This window comes from Lampetra fluviatilis, chromosome 17 (genome assembly GCF_964198595.1).
Source record: "Lampetra fluviatilis chromosome 17, kcLamFluv1.1, whole genome shotgun sequence".
Classification (NCBI taxonomy): Eukaryota; Metazoa; Chordata; class Hyperoartia; order Petromyzontiformes; family Petromyzontidae; genus Lampetra; species Lampetra fluviatilis.
Genome location: NC_136291.1, coordinates 11,676,250 through 11,692,722, shown reverse-complemented (window position 1 = coordinate 11,692,722; position 16,473 = coordinate 11,676,250). Strand labels below are relative to the sequence as shown.

The following is a 16,473-nucleotide window of genomic DNA, read 5'->3' as shown; positions in this document are numbered from 1 at the left end:
CTCTTTTTGGGCCCCCCTTGCCACCTCGTCCGGTCATGTACCCGCTCGGGGTCAGCCAGACTGTCATATCCTTACTCAACCTCTCTCTCACTGTCACCAGGACTATGCCCCCTCAGACCCGCTTCCATGGCATACCCACTCTGGTGTCCAAGAGAGGCCCTAGACACACAGCTCCACTCTTGTGATGTTAGCTGGCGCTAAACGCCATAGTGACTCTATTTACGTCACTACATATTTATGTTTCCAAATGTATCTCAACAAGTAGACGAATATCAGATAAAATATTTCCTCTACGCTGTTTCATGGAAAATATTTAATGATTCCTGCCATGATGAAAATTGTCAAGGTCATGTGCTGATATCGACCCAATACACCTGTCATATGACATCTGATTGAGTAAATAAAATGTCGACAATATATGAGAACACGGTAACTATTAACGTACCTTTTTCCGTATAAAAGAGCCCGAAAATCAGCATGAGACCAGCAGTGTTTACGGCATTAGCAATGGCTCTCTTCTGGCTCGTTGCGTGTTTTGCCTTCATCAGCGTCACCTTCGGTGAGTGACAATGGCGATGTATATGCTGTTCTTTCATGGCTTTATTCTTCATGCTAAAAAAGCTCATCACATTGTAGACCTACTCTGCTACATGTTCTTTGAACAGAACTCGCAACTTTTTAGCCGTAGCACACCACAGGAAGGGGAATAGAGTCAAGCGTGCAATGTATAAAAGAACCACATATGGAAAACAGAATGGGGAAGAGAATAAAACATTTTTTAGGAAAAAGATGAAAAAGGGATAGAAAAATTATGCCATAGTGTCAGGAAAACTGATAAGAAGAAAGAGGTTACATTGGGGCTTCAATGCTGCTACAAGGAGCAGCATCTGTTTTCACAGGGGGTGGTGGGGGAGAGGGTCACTAGAGTGAGGGAAACCACATAGAAGTCACGTGATTTACAGGAAGTTTGAGCTGATGTGGATATCTATATATAGAGATAAGTCTCTGAATGATATAAGTATTAAATAATTGTATATGTACAGGGTGTGGTGTCCCAGCCATCAAGCCAGTCATCACCGGCTACTCCCGCATCGTCAACGGCGAGGAAGCGATGCCGGGCTCCTGGCCCTGGCAGGTGTCCATGCAGGTGAGTGCTCTATATTCACCGCATTATGGTGTCAATACCTGCCTCTGATACTGACACTGTGTGAATGCCAGTCAACTTTTGCAGATGTAAACTAATGGCGATGGCCAGAGTGCATGGAGGAGGCAGTGTGGGGAGTTATGGGATAAACAGAAACTTGGATTACAAACATATGAGTACAGTAATATGAACATAATACAAAACCAATTGATATTTGTTTCACGGTTTGGCCACGTGGCAATTTTTATGCCACAATTTTTTCTTAAACCATCCACTACCCGACAAGGTTGCCAAAAATACAAATAAATTATTTATACATAGCTATGTATGGAACTAATTTTGATCAATACAGCTCCTCAGCGGTAGCTTGATACTTTTCATGACTTAACATAAAAAGCAAGTGAAGTGAACAAAGGGCAAAGTACATTTGATTACATACCTCGGGAAACGATAGAAGGCATATTAAGATCGAAATGATGAAAAACAATATACGAGTTCTTGAGAAGTAATCATGTTTACATTGTATTATTGAAAATCGAGGATTGAGTCACTGAGCACCAATGTGACAGCCATGCGATTTTCACCACGCAGAACAACACTGGTTTCCACTTCTGCGGCGGCTCCCTCATTGACCCTTACTGGGTTGTGACAGCTGCTCATTGCAAAATCAGGTAATTCAATTCAAATTATATGTTCATGTAACTTTTCTTGAGTTTTCTTTATGAGGGCAGGTTCACGATTTTAGTTCTCTCCATCCTATCAAATATTGCACTGTCACATCACCCTTAGAAATAACACTTTTGTTTACCTTTTCAGATTTTCTCCTTCAGCCTCCTAGAGCGTACTTCATATACGCCCAATCTATTGCTTTTGCGTTCACAGACACAATTAAATAATACTGCATATGTATTCAAATTCAACTCCACACACACATTTCAAAACTAATTCATGCATCTTTCCTCTTTCATTTCAGTATCTATACCTCAGCAGAACAACCACCACATTTTATACGTGGGTCTTTAAAAGTCACGCGATTCGTTTCATGTTCATGCTACCAGCAGTATTCTTTCTTCTTTGAATTCTGCTTTTGCCACGGCAATTATAGCTCTGATACCCTTTAGGAACACATCTCCATATATATGTATTTACATTTTAATTTTAAATGTGGTCATTCTATTCATATTCCTACAAAGTCTTCATATGTTCTAAAAATAATGCATGTAAATTCATCAATAATAGCATCATGAAAATAAGTGGTTAATGACTTTTACAATTACTACGCACATGTACAGAATTTAATAAAATAAGGTTAAAACATGTAATTTGTTGTAAGCAGAGGTATATATGTTCGTGATTATGTTTTACCTTTATGAAATTACAATCACAACTTATACCATGCACTTTAACATGGTGGTGGCTGTGCATACCTGCAATTCAGCAGTGTGGAGACGAAAGAAAGTGGATTGTTGTGAAACTCCCTTCCCATGGGCGTCAAAGAGCCATACCCTGGTTCGCCAGAATGCTGCTACAGCAAATATAGACTCCCCTGATTCCATGTATGGGAGAGTGTTTCCCCCTCACACGCGTGAGTTTTCTCCGGGCGCTCCAGTTTCCTCCCACATGTATACACCGTCATTAATTGGCGGATAGAGAAAACCACAGCTTAGGCATTTGTTGGCACCGGCTGACCACCTGGCTGCCTTGCTGGTTGTCCGTAGTTGCTCATAACTCTGAGTAATAGTGTCTCTTTGAGAGCAAGAAAATACTGTGCACGTTAGAATTCTTTATTTTATTTTAGTACCACTATGATAGACCTTAAAATATAGTGAAAATGTGCACTAGACAGTGTAAAGTTTAGTCAAACGACCCACACAATGTGGCTTGGAGAGGCCTTTATACAGCAGCGGATTGACAAAGAACTTACATAATTTATTAAATTCAGGTGTGAATGCCTGAAATGGTCAAGGGGCTCACCTCTGGCCCATTCGGGATAACATGGAAGTAATGTATTGTGATTGCTCAACAGCCCCTCGGAGCACCGTGTCATCTTGGGTGAGCATGACCAAAGCTCCAGCTCCGAAAAGATCCAGACAATGACCATCGCCAAGGTAATCTGAGGCCAGTTAGTGAAGTAAATTTGCATCTACCAGTCTACCTCGGGGTCTGCTGGTGGTAATGTTCTGCTCTTTTTTCGACTGTATTGCCCGAAATAAAGTCAATAAAATAATGTATATATGTATATTAATATGTAGGTGAAAAGTGCTCCATATATTCAGAAAATGATCCTAAAAGAATGACAGCGATATCTCATTGCCAACAGACGACATGATCTGATCCCATCTGTGAAGGATAAGATCCCTGACATGCAATACCCGGCGTCTACAAACGAAGCTGTGTCTACGGCAGTTGTTACATTGGGGAAACTAAGCGACATGTCTCGGACAGTGTTTGTGAGCATAAGGCAGATTTGAAACACCGGAGGACCAACACTTCGGTCGTGGCTGATCATTGTTTTAATGCGGTTGGCTCACACAAAATGTATTTCTCTACGACGAAGGTACTTTGCAAGCCCACTGGCTATCAACAAAGATTCGTTCATATATACAGACACAGACACAACTTCCACCAAGAGGATGGGTACAAATTCAGCAATCATTGGAAGGAAGTCATCATACAGTTTAAGTCATAACTGGCTGTGATGTTTCCATGTTGTCACCTTCCGATGTTAGTTTTATTTTACCAATGATGGGACAAGCAATTCCAGTTCCTGTGCTGTCGCCCCTGTATTGGGCCTACCACAAGTTGTTAATTTCTACACGTCTCATGCGGCTCCCCCTCTCCTAATTCAGATTTCACATTAACATAACAATCTCTGCTTGCGCAGGCCCCAGGGCACTTGTGCCCCGCCTATTTAATTCTGATACCAGGACGCCTGGGCTACGCCCATTTAAAACCTTTAAACACCTTGTCTTTAGTGTTCCCCCCAACCTTTTTTCCACCTGATGATGGTTGCTTGTGTTGCAATCGAAACGTCGTAGTTTTTTGCTTATTTAATTTATTATTTTTTGAACCTATCTACGTGAATTTACTGAAATACCCAAAGAATAACAGACTACATGGTTATACTGATGCAATCGTTGCACTTGTGGCCTCGGACGCTCCGGTTACCAAAGTGTTGTGGTTGGGCTCGCATTCATGTTTTTATGTTTATTCTGTAAAGAAAACGTTACATTGCTCAAGCTCGTCAGGAAATCTCTTCAGATATCCATTCAGTTAACCTGGGCAACCTCATGGCGATGGTGACTCAAATGAAGCTCGAGTGACTTGACATTTTTTATTGACAGTATTACATTTTACAATTGTAGTTGTTAAGTTACAACGTATTCATTACATCTAAGTGGATTATATTACTTACATTTAAATATAACTCAAATTAAGCCATTATCAGGCATGATCCATAATGATAGAGATTCTTCCATGAAGTAGTCTGGATTTAAAATGTTTTACTCTACGTATTTGACATAAGTGTATGGCATTCCTCTATTCCTTTCTATATCTGAACAGGCCATCAACCATCCCCAGTGGGACGAAGAAACCATCAACAATGACGTTGCGCTCATCAAGCTGTCCCAGCCTGCTCAGATGACCGATGGCGTCTCACCCGTCTGTCTCTCCTCCACCTCTGACAACTTCCCTGCTGGCCTGAACTGTGTCACGTCTGGTTGGGGCAAGACTAACATTTTTGGTAACTATCATTTGACACTAGGTAATGTTTCTTCAGAAGTGTTCGAAATAGCTATAGGATTCACACTCAACCGTGGTGACATGCTTGACGTTTCAGACTCCAGCACACCCCCAAGGCTGCGACAGACCGCTCTGGCAATTATGGCAACCCCCACCTGCCAGCAGATGTGGGCCAACGTGCAAAAAATCACCGACGTCATGATCTGTGCTGGTGGTACTGGAGCTTCTTCGTGCAGGGTGAGCACCTCAGTCAGTCGTTCAGTTCATTGAGTTAAGAAGCTATTTTTCAGTGGCGGCCCAGCTAAAATGGCTGAGCATGTTACGAGGGAAGGGCGTGATTACAGGAGTTGCATAGAAAGAAAGGATGTTTTATAAACATGACTAAGAAATAATACCGTTATTAACAACCAGAATTATGTACTATGGACATCTCTTAAGCTATCCAAAATAATTGTATGTGGAGGACTCGTACTGACGCGACAGCTTCTTTATCTTTCTCGGTTCTTTATTAACTCATATAGTTTCACATCTCCTCCGTCGGCATCACTCAATGGCCCTCCGTACTCTTCAACTCACAACTCCCCATCAACATCACTCAATGTCCCTCCGTTCGCTCGCTCCGCTCCGCTGGCTTCGCTCGCTCTCATTCTGCTCCTCCAGCGACCCTCCTCTCTGCTCTCTCTCTCTCCAGCTCGGTCGCTCTTTGTTCTCTCTGCCGTCCCACTCCGTCGTAGCTCTCTCCACCAAGGTCCGTTACTCCGCTACTATCCTACGCTGTACTCGCTCCATCCACTGCTACTCTATCTGTATTCTCTCTATCCACTGCTACCGTACACTATATTCTCTTTGTCCACTGCTACTCTATACTATACTCTCTTTGTCCACTGCTACCTTATACTATACCCACACTATCCGCTGCTCCGTCTCTCCATCTGTTCGTCACTCGTCCCAGGCACCAACTCCTATTTCTCTCCCCCTTTATCCCTGAACCAATTCCCCTTAATTAATTGGATCATCCCCCACTTCGCCACTTGCCCCCAGCCCCCAATGCCACGTGGCGTTGTTGTTGTAGATACCGCGGCGCCAATTCCAGACACCCATACTTCTCGTCCAATCACCGGCCTGCGTCCTCAATTACCCCCAGCCATCTGCAGCCCCCCTTAACTATCATGCCACCTTAATTGGTACAATAACAACAGTAAGTCGCTCAGTGCCCTGTGTCCCCGTTTGCCCTCACTGTCCGCCACGTGCACGCATCTCAACCGAGCACGTGACGCGTGTTTCTCAAGTCTTACATATGCATGACGCGAGTAAGAGGAACTGACATAATATTGCATTGAAAATAAACTCCTTTAAAAAAGTAAAAAACTAAAAACAACGGTTTTATTTTAAAGTGCACTAAAAAGCCTTGGAGTCAACATTGGGGGGGACCAAATCTTCCAGGGGGTCTGGGGGTCCCCCCCCTGAAAAAAAATCTAATTTGGAAAATGAATTTCCTGTCTAAAATAAAAAAAATTCACTAACACATGGGATTGACTTTTCATTTATTTTAAACAATAATGTCTAATAGTGTATTGTATTGCATTGCTCTTTTTTTTTTCTTTTTTTAACTTTTCTTGTTTCATTGTATGTAATGGCAGAGATTAGGTATTTATAAAGTACAACCATAACCACAATTATATAAACATACATCTATTTTATAGCAATATATTTTGGGGGGGGGGGGGGGGACATTTGAGCATATGTAGAGGTGGTACGTGCTGGCGGGGAGGATCGTGAGACAGCGCGTAGTGGGTGGCTACATCACGGTCCGCAGGCAGGTGTCCACATCGCGGTCCGCATAGGCCCCGCCCCCTGGCGCGGAGGGCTATGTAAGGCGATGCGCAGCAGCGCTCGAGGAGAAGTCAACCAGTGAAGACAGAAGACGGAGGAAGAGATAGGGCCCTGAGACCCCTAGCCCCGCTGCCCTTGTAAGGGCCGGGACCCTGTGCGTCTCAGATGCGAGACCTTGGGATTCACGGCCCGACGTCCTTGTAAGGGCCGGGCTGTGTAACCCAGAGGTCGAGACCCGTGCCCTGGTAAGGGCGGGTCCGATAGCTCCCCGTGGGGAGAGCGTAGCCGGAGGGCCTGAGAGCGTAGCCGAGTTAGGCACGCGTAGCGTAGGCTGTATCTCGGCTGTACCTGTTACTGTTGCATCAGTGTTAATAAATAAGTGCTGCCCCGTCAACTCGTCTCCCGCCGTAATTGAGATATTACACATATTTGAATATTATAATTACGACCTTGCTAAAAAGTAAATAACTCGATTGGACAACGGGAAGTGGACGACATCTTGATTACAAGAGACACGTGGCGCCTGCTTCTTGGGCGAGGCTATTCCAGAGTTTAGGGTCCGCGCCGTTTTTAACCTACCTAAATAAATATTTAAATAATATGCCGCCTATAAAAAATGTGAATTGATTTAAAAGAGGCAACTAATTTATTAATTGATGCCGATTTGTATACAGCCATGCATTGTCACCGGATCTGAGTACGTGTGCAAAATTTGGACTTCATTGGACAACAGGATGTAGACTAAATTTCGATTACAAGATTTGACCATGGCAAAGATAGGAGTCAAGTTAAGTAAAACCGTTGAATAATAAAGATAGTTTTTCCTATTTTGAATTAAAGAACGATCATGGCTATATTTTCCAATTGTCATCCACTCCCAATTATAAAGTCAATAGACACTCAATTTGTATTGAAAAAAAATGTCTGTTATCCCTACCACGACAAACAAATAAAATACATGTAAGTTGATTCCATCTTATGGCCATCGTCACTGTGTCTTGAAAATTTTCGCATTTTTTCCCAAAACAGTGTTTAGCCTATAAAAGCACACGTACAAAGCAGTATGTCTTTAAAACATCTTGGTCTCTGTCATTTGTGTTTTTGATGGAACCTATTTCTTTGTAGAAATAGAAATGGACAGATGTGTCCGACTGAAAAGGAATTCATGCGTGTGTGTGTCTCGCCTACAGTGTGACTCTGGCGGCCCCCTGGTGTGCGAGAACGACGGCGCATGGAACCTCGTGGGGATCGTGTCGTGGGGCCATAGCTTGTGCTCCACCAGCATGCCGGCCGCGTACACACGCGTCACCGCCATACGCAGCTGGATCGACCAGACCATTTCCGCCAACTAGGAATTATATGAAGCAGTGATATTCTTTGAAGCGATACATCTTCAATTTAAAACAACATCTCTATAATTACCATGACTTCACATGATACGGATAGACACAGTGCATCCAGAGACACATGTACAAATGTGTTCATTGTGTTGATTGTTATTGATTGACAAATAAATTGAGAAGTAAAACATCTGCCTTTAGTTTGAAATTATTTTGTGGTCCTGCATCGAGATGCTTATAGATCCCTTGCATTTGTTGCAAGAGTTCACTCAAACGTCAACTTACTTCAAATGAACACACGTGCTTATACATTCACATTTGCTTGACATCTACACACTGGAGTGGCCCTTCCGATTCCTCCCCCCTTATTCCACCCCTCCCTCGGTTCCGCTCTGTGCCATTTGGTGAGGGGCGGTGTCTCATGGACAGGACGTGGAGATTGACAGGAGGGGAGGTGCCCCGATTTAGATGGACAGAAGGGAAGGAAGGGCCCAAGAGAGACGGGCGTGGAGCCGCATGGTGTGGCAGTGCAGCACGGCTATTTGGTGGCCTCAAATTTACAGTTACGAGGGAGGAACAACGAAACAGGTGCCTCGTCATCCACCCTCATTGCGTGCTGCCGTGGCCGCGGGGTGATGATGTGTGCTCGGAGCGCGACACTGGCTGAGAGAGAGAAGAGAAAGCTACGGCCTAATGCCACGTGGAAGCCTGCCCCTGGCCTGCCAAAAGTGCGGGGAGGATGATCCCGCGTCTGAAAAAGCCTGCTGAGCTCGCAGGAGCCGATAAGTGATGAATATCGACAGAAACACAGGAGCAGATTATTCTTGAATAATGCAGGTGTACACACAAGGCATGCATCGGGGTCATAGCCATTAAGTAGGTTTACAAATTTTACCATAGAGTTAATGCAATGGAGTTATGAGTGATTTTAATCTTCAGGTAATGTTTGTTTAAACTGTTGAGGGTGTTTTTCAAAACTTCAACTGGTAAAGTGATTTCCAAGGATGTTAAAAGTACATTACTGGCTCGTTTTGCGTAGGCAAGATCCTGTGATCAAAATAAAGAGTTTAACACAATAGTATCCCTGTGAGTGTGTAGATTCGTAGCGGAGATGATTATACATGTTTTAGTTTAATCAATGATTCATTGGTACAGTTAGGCAATTAACAAAAATAATGACTAAAATACTTCGAAATGACCGTATCCACGTAACTCAATGGGCAGCAATGCTTTTCATGATCAGCTAATAGTTGACACACCTTCGGATGGCCACCCGTTTTGAAACACAAGGAGAACTTTGGAGTACTCTTATTAGTCCCGATGTGAGCGTGATGTGTGTGTGGGTGGATTGTCTCCTTGATCAACACTTTGCGTTAAGCAGATGCCGAGGTGACGTTTATTGTACCAAAAATGCATTTGTTCCCTGCTGGGCGATGCGTTGTGGGTGTGGGGGAGGGTCATACAGCGCTCCCTCTCGGTGGCAGCTGCAGCTGCTTGTCCACTGCTGGATGAGCTGAGTCGGCACGACGCTTGTCTTTGAAGGTGCTCGATCACGCTCGCCACTCATCCGCAGGTCGCCGTGGCTGGCACTCTTGCTTGGTGCTCTCTGGCAGTGCACGATTGACGATTGTGCTTGCAGCTTGTCCTCTGCTGCTGGTCCTGTGCGATGCTCGCTTCCTCGATGCTTGGCGCTTTCCGCCCTTTCTCCAGGTTTATTGCTTGTCGTTGCTCGTCACTCTCTCTCTCTCTCTTGCTCTCTCCTTGATCGTGCAGCTGCCAGCTTCACACGGACACCCGCCCTTACTTCAGGGCTGCCCTGGCTCAGGCTCTTTCCACTGCTCCAGTCTCTCTCCTTTGGCATGCAGCTGCCAGCTTCACGCTGGCATTCAGTAATGCCTCTCCCACCCTTCCGTCAGGGCTTTGCCTTGTCGTTGCTCAACTTCCATGCTCTCCGCCCTTCCTCCAAGAGGGCTCCTGCTGTGAGCTACTCGTCGCTAGCTGGTTCACTCACTCTCAAAACTTGTAAATTGTATTTGCACACCTCTTACACAACTCTGAAAGCTTAGTATAATACAACTTATCGCAATCCTTGACTCTGCAAGCGACTCAAAACAGGATAAATTTAGAATAAACTTTAAGCGATACTCTGTCAGTCGATGCCGAACTCAGCACCTAGCATCACCTCGCCCCTCTTCTCTGCGAGACACGACACCCATTGTTGATCTCGAGGCCATGCCCCGGAGCCTGCCTGTCGCAGTACTGACTTGCATGATCTGTGTCCTTGCTTAAGTGTGAAATTCTCTCCCCTCTCTGCGCGTCTCTTGCGAGAGAAAAAAAACAGATGCCCTCTGTCTCGTTCTCCCGTGGCCGCAGCCGCCTGGTTGCCCCCAACCCCCTTTTGACCCGTGACTGGCTGCTTTCGATCACCATGTTTTTGTTTGCATCCCCCCCCCCTCTGCCTTGGTGGTGTTTGCTATCTCGAGGGGAGGCACCCTTCATACGTATTTTATTGCTACCCTGTGTTGTGTCAAATTCAGTTTAACACGTAGGCGTTCGCGACCAATATTATTCATAATCAACGTTTTTGGGTTTAGATCGCGTTATTTATAAATGTGTCGTAACCCTCCACCACCCGACACGGCCAATCCAGCATCATCGGGCGAATTGCTGATTGGCCATGTCGGGTGGTGGAGGGTTGGGACACATTTATGAATAACGTGATCTAACCCAAAAGCCCTTATTATGAATAATACTGGTCGCGAAAGCCTATGTGTTAAACTTATGCCCATCGTCACTGTATCTTGAAAAATTTCGCATTTTATTCCAAAACAGTGTTTAGCCTATAAAAACAGATGCACAAAGCAGTGTGTCTTTAAGACATCTTGGTCTCTGTCATTTGTGTTTTTGATGGAACCTATTGCTTTGTAGAAATAGAAATGGACAGATGTGTCCGAGTGAAAAGGAATTCATGCGTGTGTGTGTCTCGCCTACAGCATGACTGGTGGCCCCCTGGTGTGCGAGAAGGACGGTGCATGGAACCTCGTGGGGATCGTGTCGTGGGGCAATAGCTCGTACTCCACCAGAATCCCTGCCGTGTACACGCGTGTCACCGCCATACGCAGCTGGATCGACCAGACCATTGCGGCCAACTAGGAATTATATGAAGCAGTGCTCTTCTCTGAAGAGATACATCTTCAATCTTAAACAACATCTCTATAATTACCATGACTTCACATGATACCAATAGATACAGTGAGGGAAAAAAGTATTTGATCCCCTGCTGATTTTGTATGTTTGCCCACTGACAAAGAAATGATCAGTCTATAATTTTAATGGTAGGTTTATTTGAACAGTGAGAGACAGAATAACAAAAAATCCAGAAAAACGCATGTGAAAAATGTTATAAATTGATTTGCATTTTAATGAGGGAAATAAGTATTTGACCCCTCTGCAAAACATGACTTAGTACTTGGTGGCAAAACCCTTGTTGGCAATTACAGAGGTCAGACGTTTCTTGTAGTTGGCCACCAGGTTTGCACACATCTCAGGAGGGATTTTTTCCCACTCCTCTTTGCAGATCTTCTCCAAGTCATTAAGGTTTCGAGGCTGACTTTGCACTTTTTGTCGTCGCCGTTGCCTCAATCGGCGTCCGCAAATACGGTGCAGGCGTTGGTTGATACCACTGTCACTGTCCCGTCGGGTTCCCAAATGTTGATTCCGCTCCGTTATCGTAACCTTCAGCTCTCTCCACAGATTTTCTATGGGATTAAGGTCTGGAGACCGGTTAGGCCACTCCAGGACCTTAATGTGCATCTTCTTGAGCCACTCTTTTGTTGCTTTGGCCGTGTGTTTTGGGTCATTTTAATGCTGGAATACCCATCCACGACCCATTTTCAATGCCGTGGCTGAAGGAAGGAGGTTCTCACCCAAGATTTGACGGTACATGGCCCCGTCCATCGTCCCTTTGATTGCTGTGAAGTTGTCCTGTCCCCTTAGCAGAAAAACACCCCCACGCCAGGGTACTGTATGTCTGGAACCACATTTTTTACAGACGTTGCCTCTGTGGTAGCATTTACATTAGAGAAACCAAATGACATGTCTCGGACCGCATCCGTGAACATAAAGCAGACCTGAAACACGGTAGGACAAACACCTCAGCCGTGGCAGATCACTGTTACAATTCAGTGGGCTCACATGACATTGACTTCTCCAAGACAGAGGTTCTCTGCAAGCCATCTGGCTACCATGAGAGATTCGTTCATGAGGCGATCCACATATACAAACACAGAGACAATTTCAACCGAGAAGATGGATTCTGGCTCAGCAATCATTGGAAGGACGTAATAAACCATTTCGGATCTTAACTGATTGTGTTCACGTTTACGGTGACTTTCAGACCGCAGTCCACTCACTGGCATTGACTATATATCTTGTATTCTCCACAGGGAATGGATTCCTTGCTCCGCTGAAAGTCTCCTACCCCCACTCTCCCATTGACATATTTCGTTGCTTCCTCTTAGTATCTTTCAAGCGACGGTCAATGGTATAGTGTATAGCAGATTGTATAAATAGTATAACATTGTAATGTTTAATACAATGTATAAGGTAATATACAGTATCGTAATTGTATAGTGAATATACAGCAGTGTGGTATACAGTAGGGTGGGTAGAATAATACTTAGGGTAATATTATAGTCGAAGGTATAGAGTGGTGTATAGTAATACAGTATATAATTTAATGTTGGTTTTTTTCTATGGTAGTATATAGTACGGGGTAGCCTCGTGTGATGTAAGAGAAAAAAGCTTAGCTGGTAGCATATTATATTTTTTGCGACATAGAATTCTAATGTATTACTCACTGTTAGTATCTCAGCTTATTGGAGAGTATATTTAGTATACTGATGATACTATGTAGTTTATACTTTAGTTTTTTACGTGGTTGTTTAGTAACTGCAGCTACATACTATTAACATTCCTTCCCTTTGTTAATGCTACCCCTATCCCCTCCCTTTGATGCTGCTAATCCCGCATAATGCACGGGCATAATATGACTTTGAAACCCCCCCGCCTACCTCCTACACATTTCTCATAAATATGCTAAATTCCTCTTGATATGCAAATTAATTTTGTCAAGGCGCTCTTCTTCCCCCTCCAACTCAGCTTAAATATATGCTCCAAGCTTGGTGGTGTTTCATTCTTCACCTGAGGACGGCTGCTTGCGTTGTGGCCGAAACGTCGTGAGAATTATTTTATTATGTTTTATTTTTATTATTTTATTATTTCCCTTCTACGTGACTTTACCGAAAGAACCAAGAAGACAATTTATAACATTTTTGACATGCGTTTTTCTGGATTTTGCTGTTATTCTGTCTCTCACTGTTCAAATGAACCTACCATTAAAATTATAGACTGATCATGTCTTTGTCAGTGGGCAAACGTACAAAATCAGCAGGGGATCAAATATTTTTTTCCCTTACTGCAGACGATGAAGTTAACATCAGGATTGTCAAGGCCAGTTCAGCCTTTGGACGTCTACGTGACTCGGTATGGGAAAGGACTGGCATCAAACAGGAGACAAAACTGAAGGTCTACCGGGCTGTTGTCTTACCAAGTCTTCTGTATGGGTGCGAAGCCTGGACAGTTTACCAGCGCCATGCCAAGAAATTGAATCATCTCCACTTGAGCTGTCTGAGGAAACTGCTGAGGATCAATTGGCAAGACAGAATCCCTGACACGGAAGTCCTCAGCAAGGCCAATATCCCCAGTATCTATACCTTGCTTGCGAAGGAACAGCTTAGATGGACTGGCCACGTGACCAGAATGCCCTGCGCGAGACTTCCAAAACAAGTCTTCTTTGGCGAGCTCAAAAATGGCAAGCGAGCACAAGGTGGCCCCAAAAAGCGCTACAAGGACACCCTTAAAGCTTCCTTGAAGAGCTTTGGATTCGACCTGAAAAGCTGGGAACCCCTAGCACAGGACCGACCTGCCTGGAGAAGAAAAGTACAGGACGGTGCAGTTCTCTGTGAGAGTAGGAGAAGCTCCTGTGCTATCTTGAAGAGGCAGCAGCGCAAATCTACCAAGGAAGGACTTGTGGCTGCACCTCCGAATTCTACATCCTCCCTGACCTGTCCAGTGTGCCACAGAGAATTCCGGGCTCGGATTGGCCTATTCAGCCATCTGCGCACTCATCAAACCCCAACAAAATGACAAACGTGCCATGGTCATCATCAACTATGATGGACGAACAAGAAGAAGACGACCCAAGTCATAATCGTCCTTGCTGAAAACGTCCAAAAATGCAGATAACAAAAGGCGCAATTCCTCCCACTGAGTCGCTGACGAGGCGTTTTCGGCACACAGATCGGCGATCAACCAATCGTCCATCGAACCTCTCTGACCGACAGGCAATATGCGGTGACGTGCGCTCTACGCGATCGGTAAATGTGGTGGTAGCGTGAACAAGGACAGTGCCCGCGGGCACAACAATGTCGCCTGGTCCCCCGTTCAAGACTTGCAAGAACGGGGCCTGACCTGCTCTAAAGATGGTCTGAGCACACACCAATTTCTGCCCCCACGTAGCAGCGTTCGAGGGCGTCAACAAAACAACGTTTTCTGCCACAACGCAATCGATATGCTTACGATAATGGAGCGGAATCAACATTTGGGAACCCGACAGGACAGTGACAGTGGTATCAACCAACGCCTGCACCGTATTTGCGGACGCTGATTGAGGCAACGGCGATGACAAAAAGCGCAATGTACGACCTGATGGCAGCTCCAAACAACACTGGTTGACAAGAATTTTAACCGGCATCCGAGACAAAAAAATCAGTGCCCAACACGCACGGCATGGCCAACGTGCGCGAAATCAACACAGGTCCCGACACACAAACGTCCCCAATGGCGATACGCGCGTCAACCTGGCCAATAATGCCCATACTACCCTTATTAGCCGCAACGCACACATCATACACAGGCCGAACACGCGGTGTAGGAATATTCAACAACTGGAAAATTAGATCAGAGATAATCGTAGCCGAGCCCCTTTGCCAACCAGAACATGAACCTCAACACCCTGAATAGTGGCCGCGACCGTCGACGATCCAGCCGCCGCAGCAACAACTCTACGAGCCAATTTCCTCCACTGAGTCTGTGACGCCGGCCAACCATCGGCAACAGTACGCGGGCGTGTATGCTGCAGTGACCCGTCCCGATGTGATGAACCCGTCCCGGTGACATGGGATGAGTGAGATGGTGAACATGCCCGGGTGCCCAATGTGTGCCAACTTGCCTGCGTGGAGGGACATGAAGTTGGACAATCGGCAGCCAGGGACGTAGGCGGTGATGTAGATGACGATGTAAGACGAACGCGGCACTCTCTGGGGTAATGGCCGACCTGGCCACATCAGAAACATGTGATGGGAGGCTGCTGATGGAGCAGATTGTCATCCCGGCGCGGTCGGAAGACACTTTGATGACACCGTCCATCCTTCCGACGCTGATTCAATGAAATAACAGCTCCCTCAGGTATGACCAACACCTTCGACGGACTCCAGCCGACTGGTTGACCATCTTTAGCTGGGTCCCCCGTCCACGCCGCCATCTGTGCCCAGCGCTTTAAATTCTCATGCGCATTGAGGCAACGGGCAGCCCACAAGGAAGTCTTCACCTCGTGGGCGCACGTGGGAAGGACGACATCCATCTCCCTGGCCAACACCAGCATTCGTTCCATCACCAGCGGATCCAAGTGCTCACGTTTCACATCGGGGTAGGCGTAAACTGCCAAGGCCATCAAGGCACTTCTGTAGGCGAGGGGCGACTCAGTGCTCCCCTGCCTACAGTGCTGAAATTTCCTCGTTCTATCATCAGGCAGCGAAGGCTTGTGTGAGCATCGTGTTCTTGTCCGGAGAGATGGAGCGGAAAACAGCCAATGCGTCGTCGTCCAACATGGTGGGCAAGGCGATGAGCACCTCTTCTTTCGACCAGCGAACCGACTTGTAAGCGGCTTCGAAGCGCCAACGAAAGGTGCTCCAATCACCACCCGCCGCTACAAATTCATGCACGTGGGGCAGGCGTCGACCTTTATCGGCGCTGTCTCTTGCAGCGGGTGTCGTGATGCCCGGTGACTCCCCACACGGCAGCGACGAACTGCCGGCCGACGCAGCACTCCCCGCGGCGGCACCCAAAATGGCGGTCGCAACCTGCGCGTTTGGCGGGAACTGTGAAATTGCGGCCGTCTCCACCCCGCCCGGAATGGCGGCCATATCCACCAAAAGGGGACCCTCCAATTGGACTGCCTCCAGCGGCGATCGGCGTCACAAGAGCAACAAGGTGGAGGAGCGCCATTGTCAGGGTGCCCAACTGCGTCTCCACCCTCTGCCACGGGTCGTCAGGGCGAAGTTAGTGTGAATC

General features: G+C 46.0%; 1 protein-coding gene across 1 annotated transcript; it reads left to right on the top strand.

Annotated features, from left to right (window-relative positions):
- The first annotated feature begins 507 nt into the window (after positions 1 to 507).
- On the top strand, positions 508 to 8,118 carry LOC144936745 (chymotrypsinogen A-like). Its single transcript, XM_078863869.1, has 7 exons — positions 508 to 559; positions 1,044 to 1,147; positions 1,736 to 1,815; positions 3,171 to 3,252; positions 4,709 to 4,889; positions 4,986 to 5,125; positions 7,912 to 8,118. Exons 1-7 carry the CDS (start codon positions 508 to 510, stop codon positions 8,071 to 8,073), a joined length of 801 nt encoding a protein of 266 aa, XP_078719995.1. The 3' UTR covers positions 8,074 to 8,118.
- The last annotated feature ends 8,355 nt before the right edge of the window (positions 8,119 to 16,473 follow it).

Bases quoted from the DNA above. Each gene is read 5' to 3' on its own strand.
- LOC144936745 (XM_078863869.1), top strand. From the start codon at position 508: ATGGCTCTCTTCTGGCTCGTTGCGTGTTTTGCCTTCATCAGCGTCACC. The intron at 1,816-3,170 runs GTAATTCAATTC...ATTGCTCAACAG, and splicing joins GCTGCTCATTGCAAAATCAG to CCCCTCGGAGCACCGTGTCA. The intron at 4,890-4,985 runs GTAACTATCATT...TTGACGTTTCAG, and splicing joins GGGCAAGACTAACATTTTTG to ACTCCAGCACACCCCCAAGG.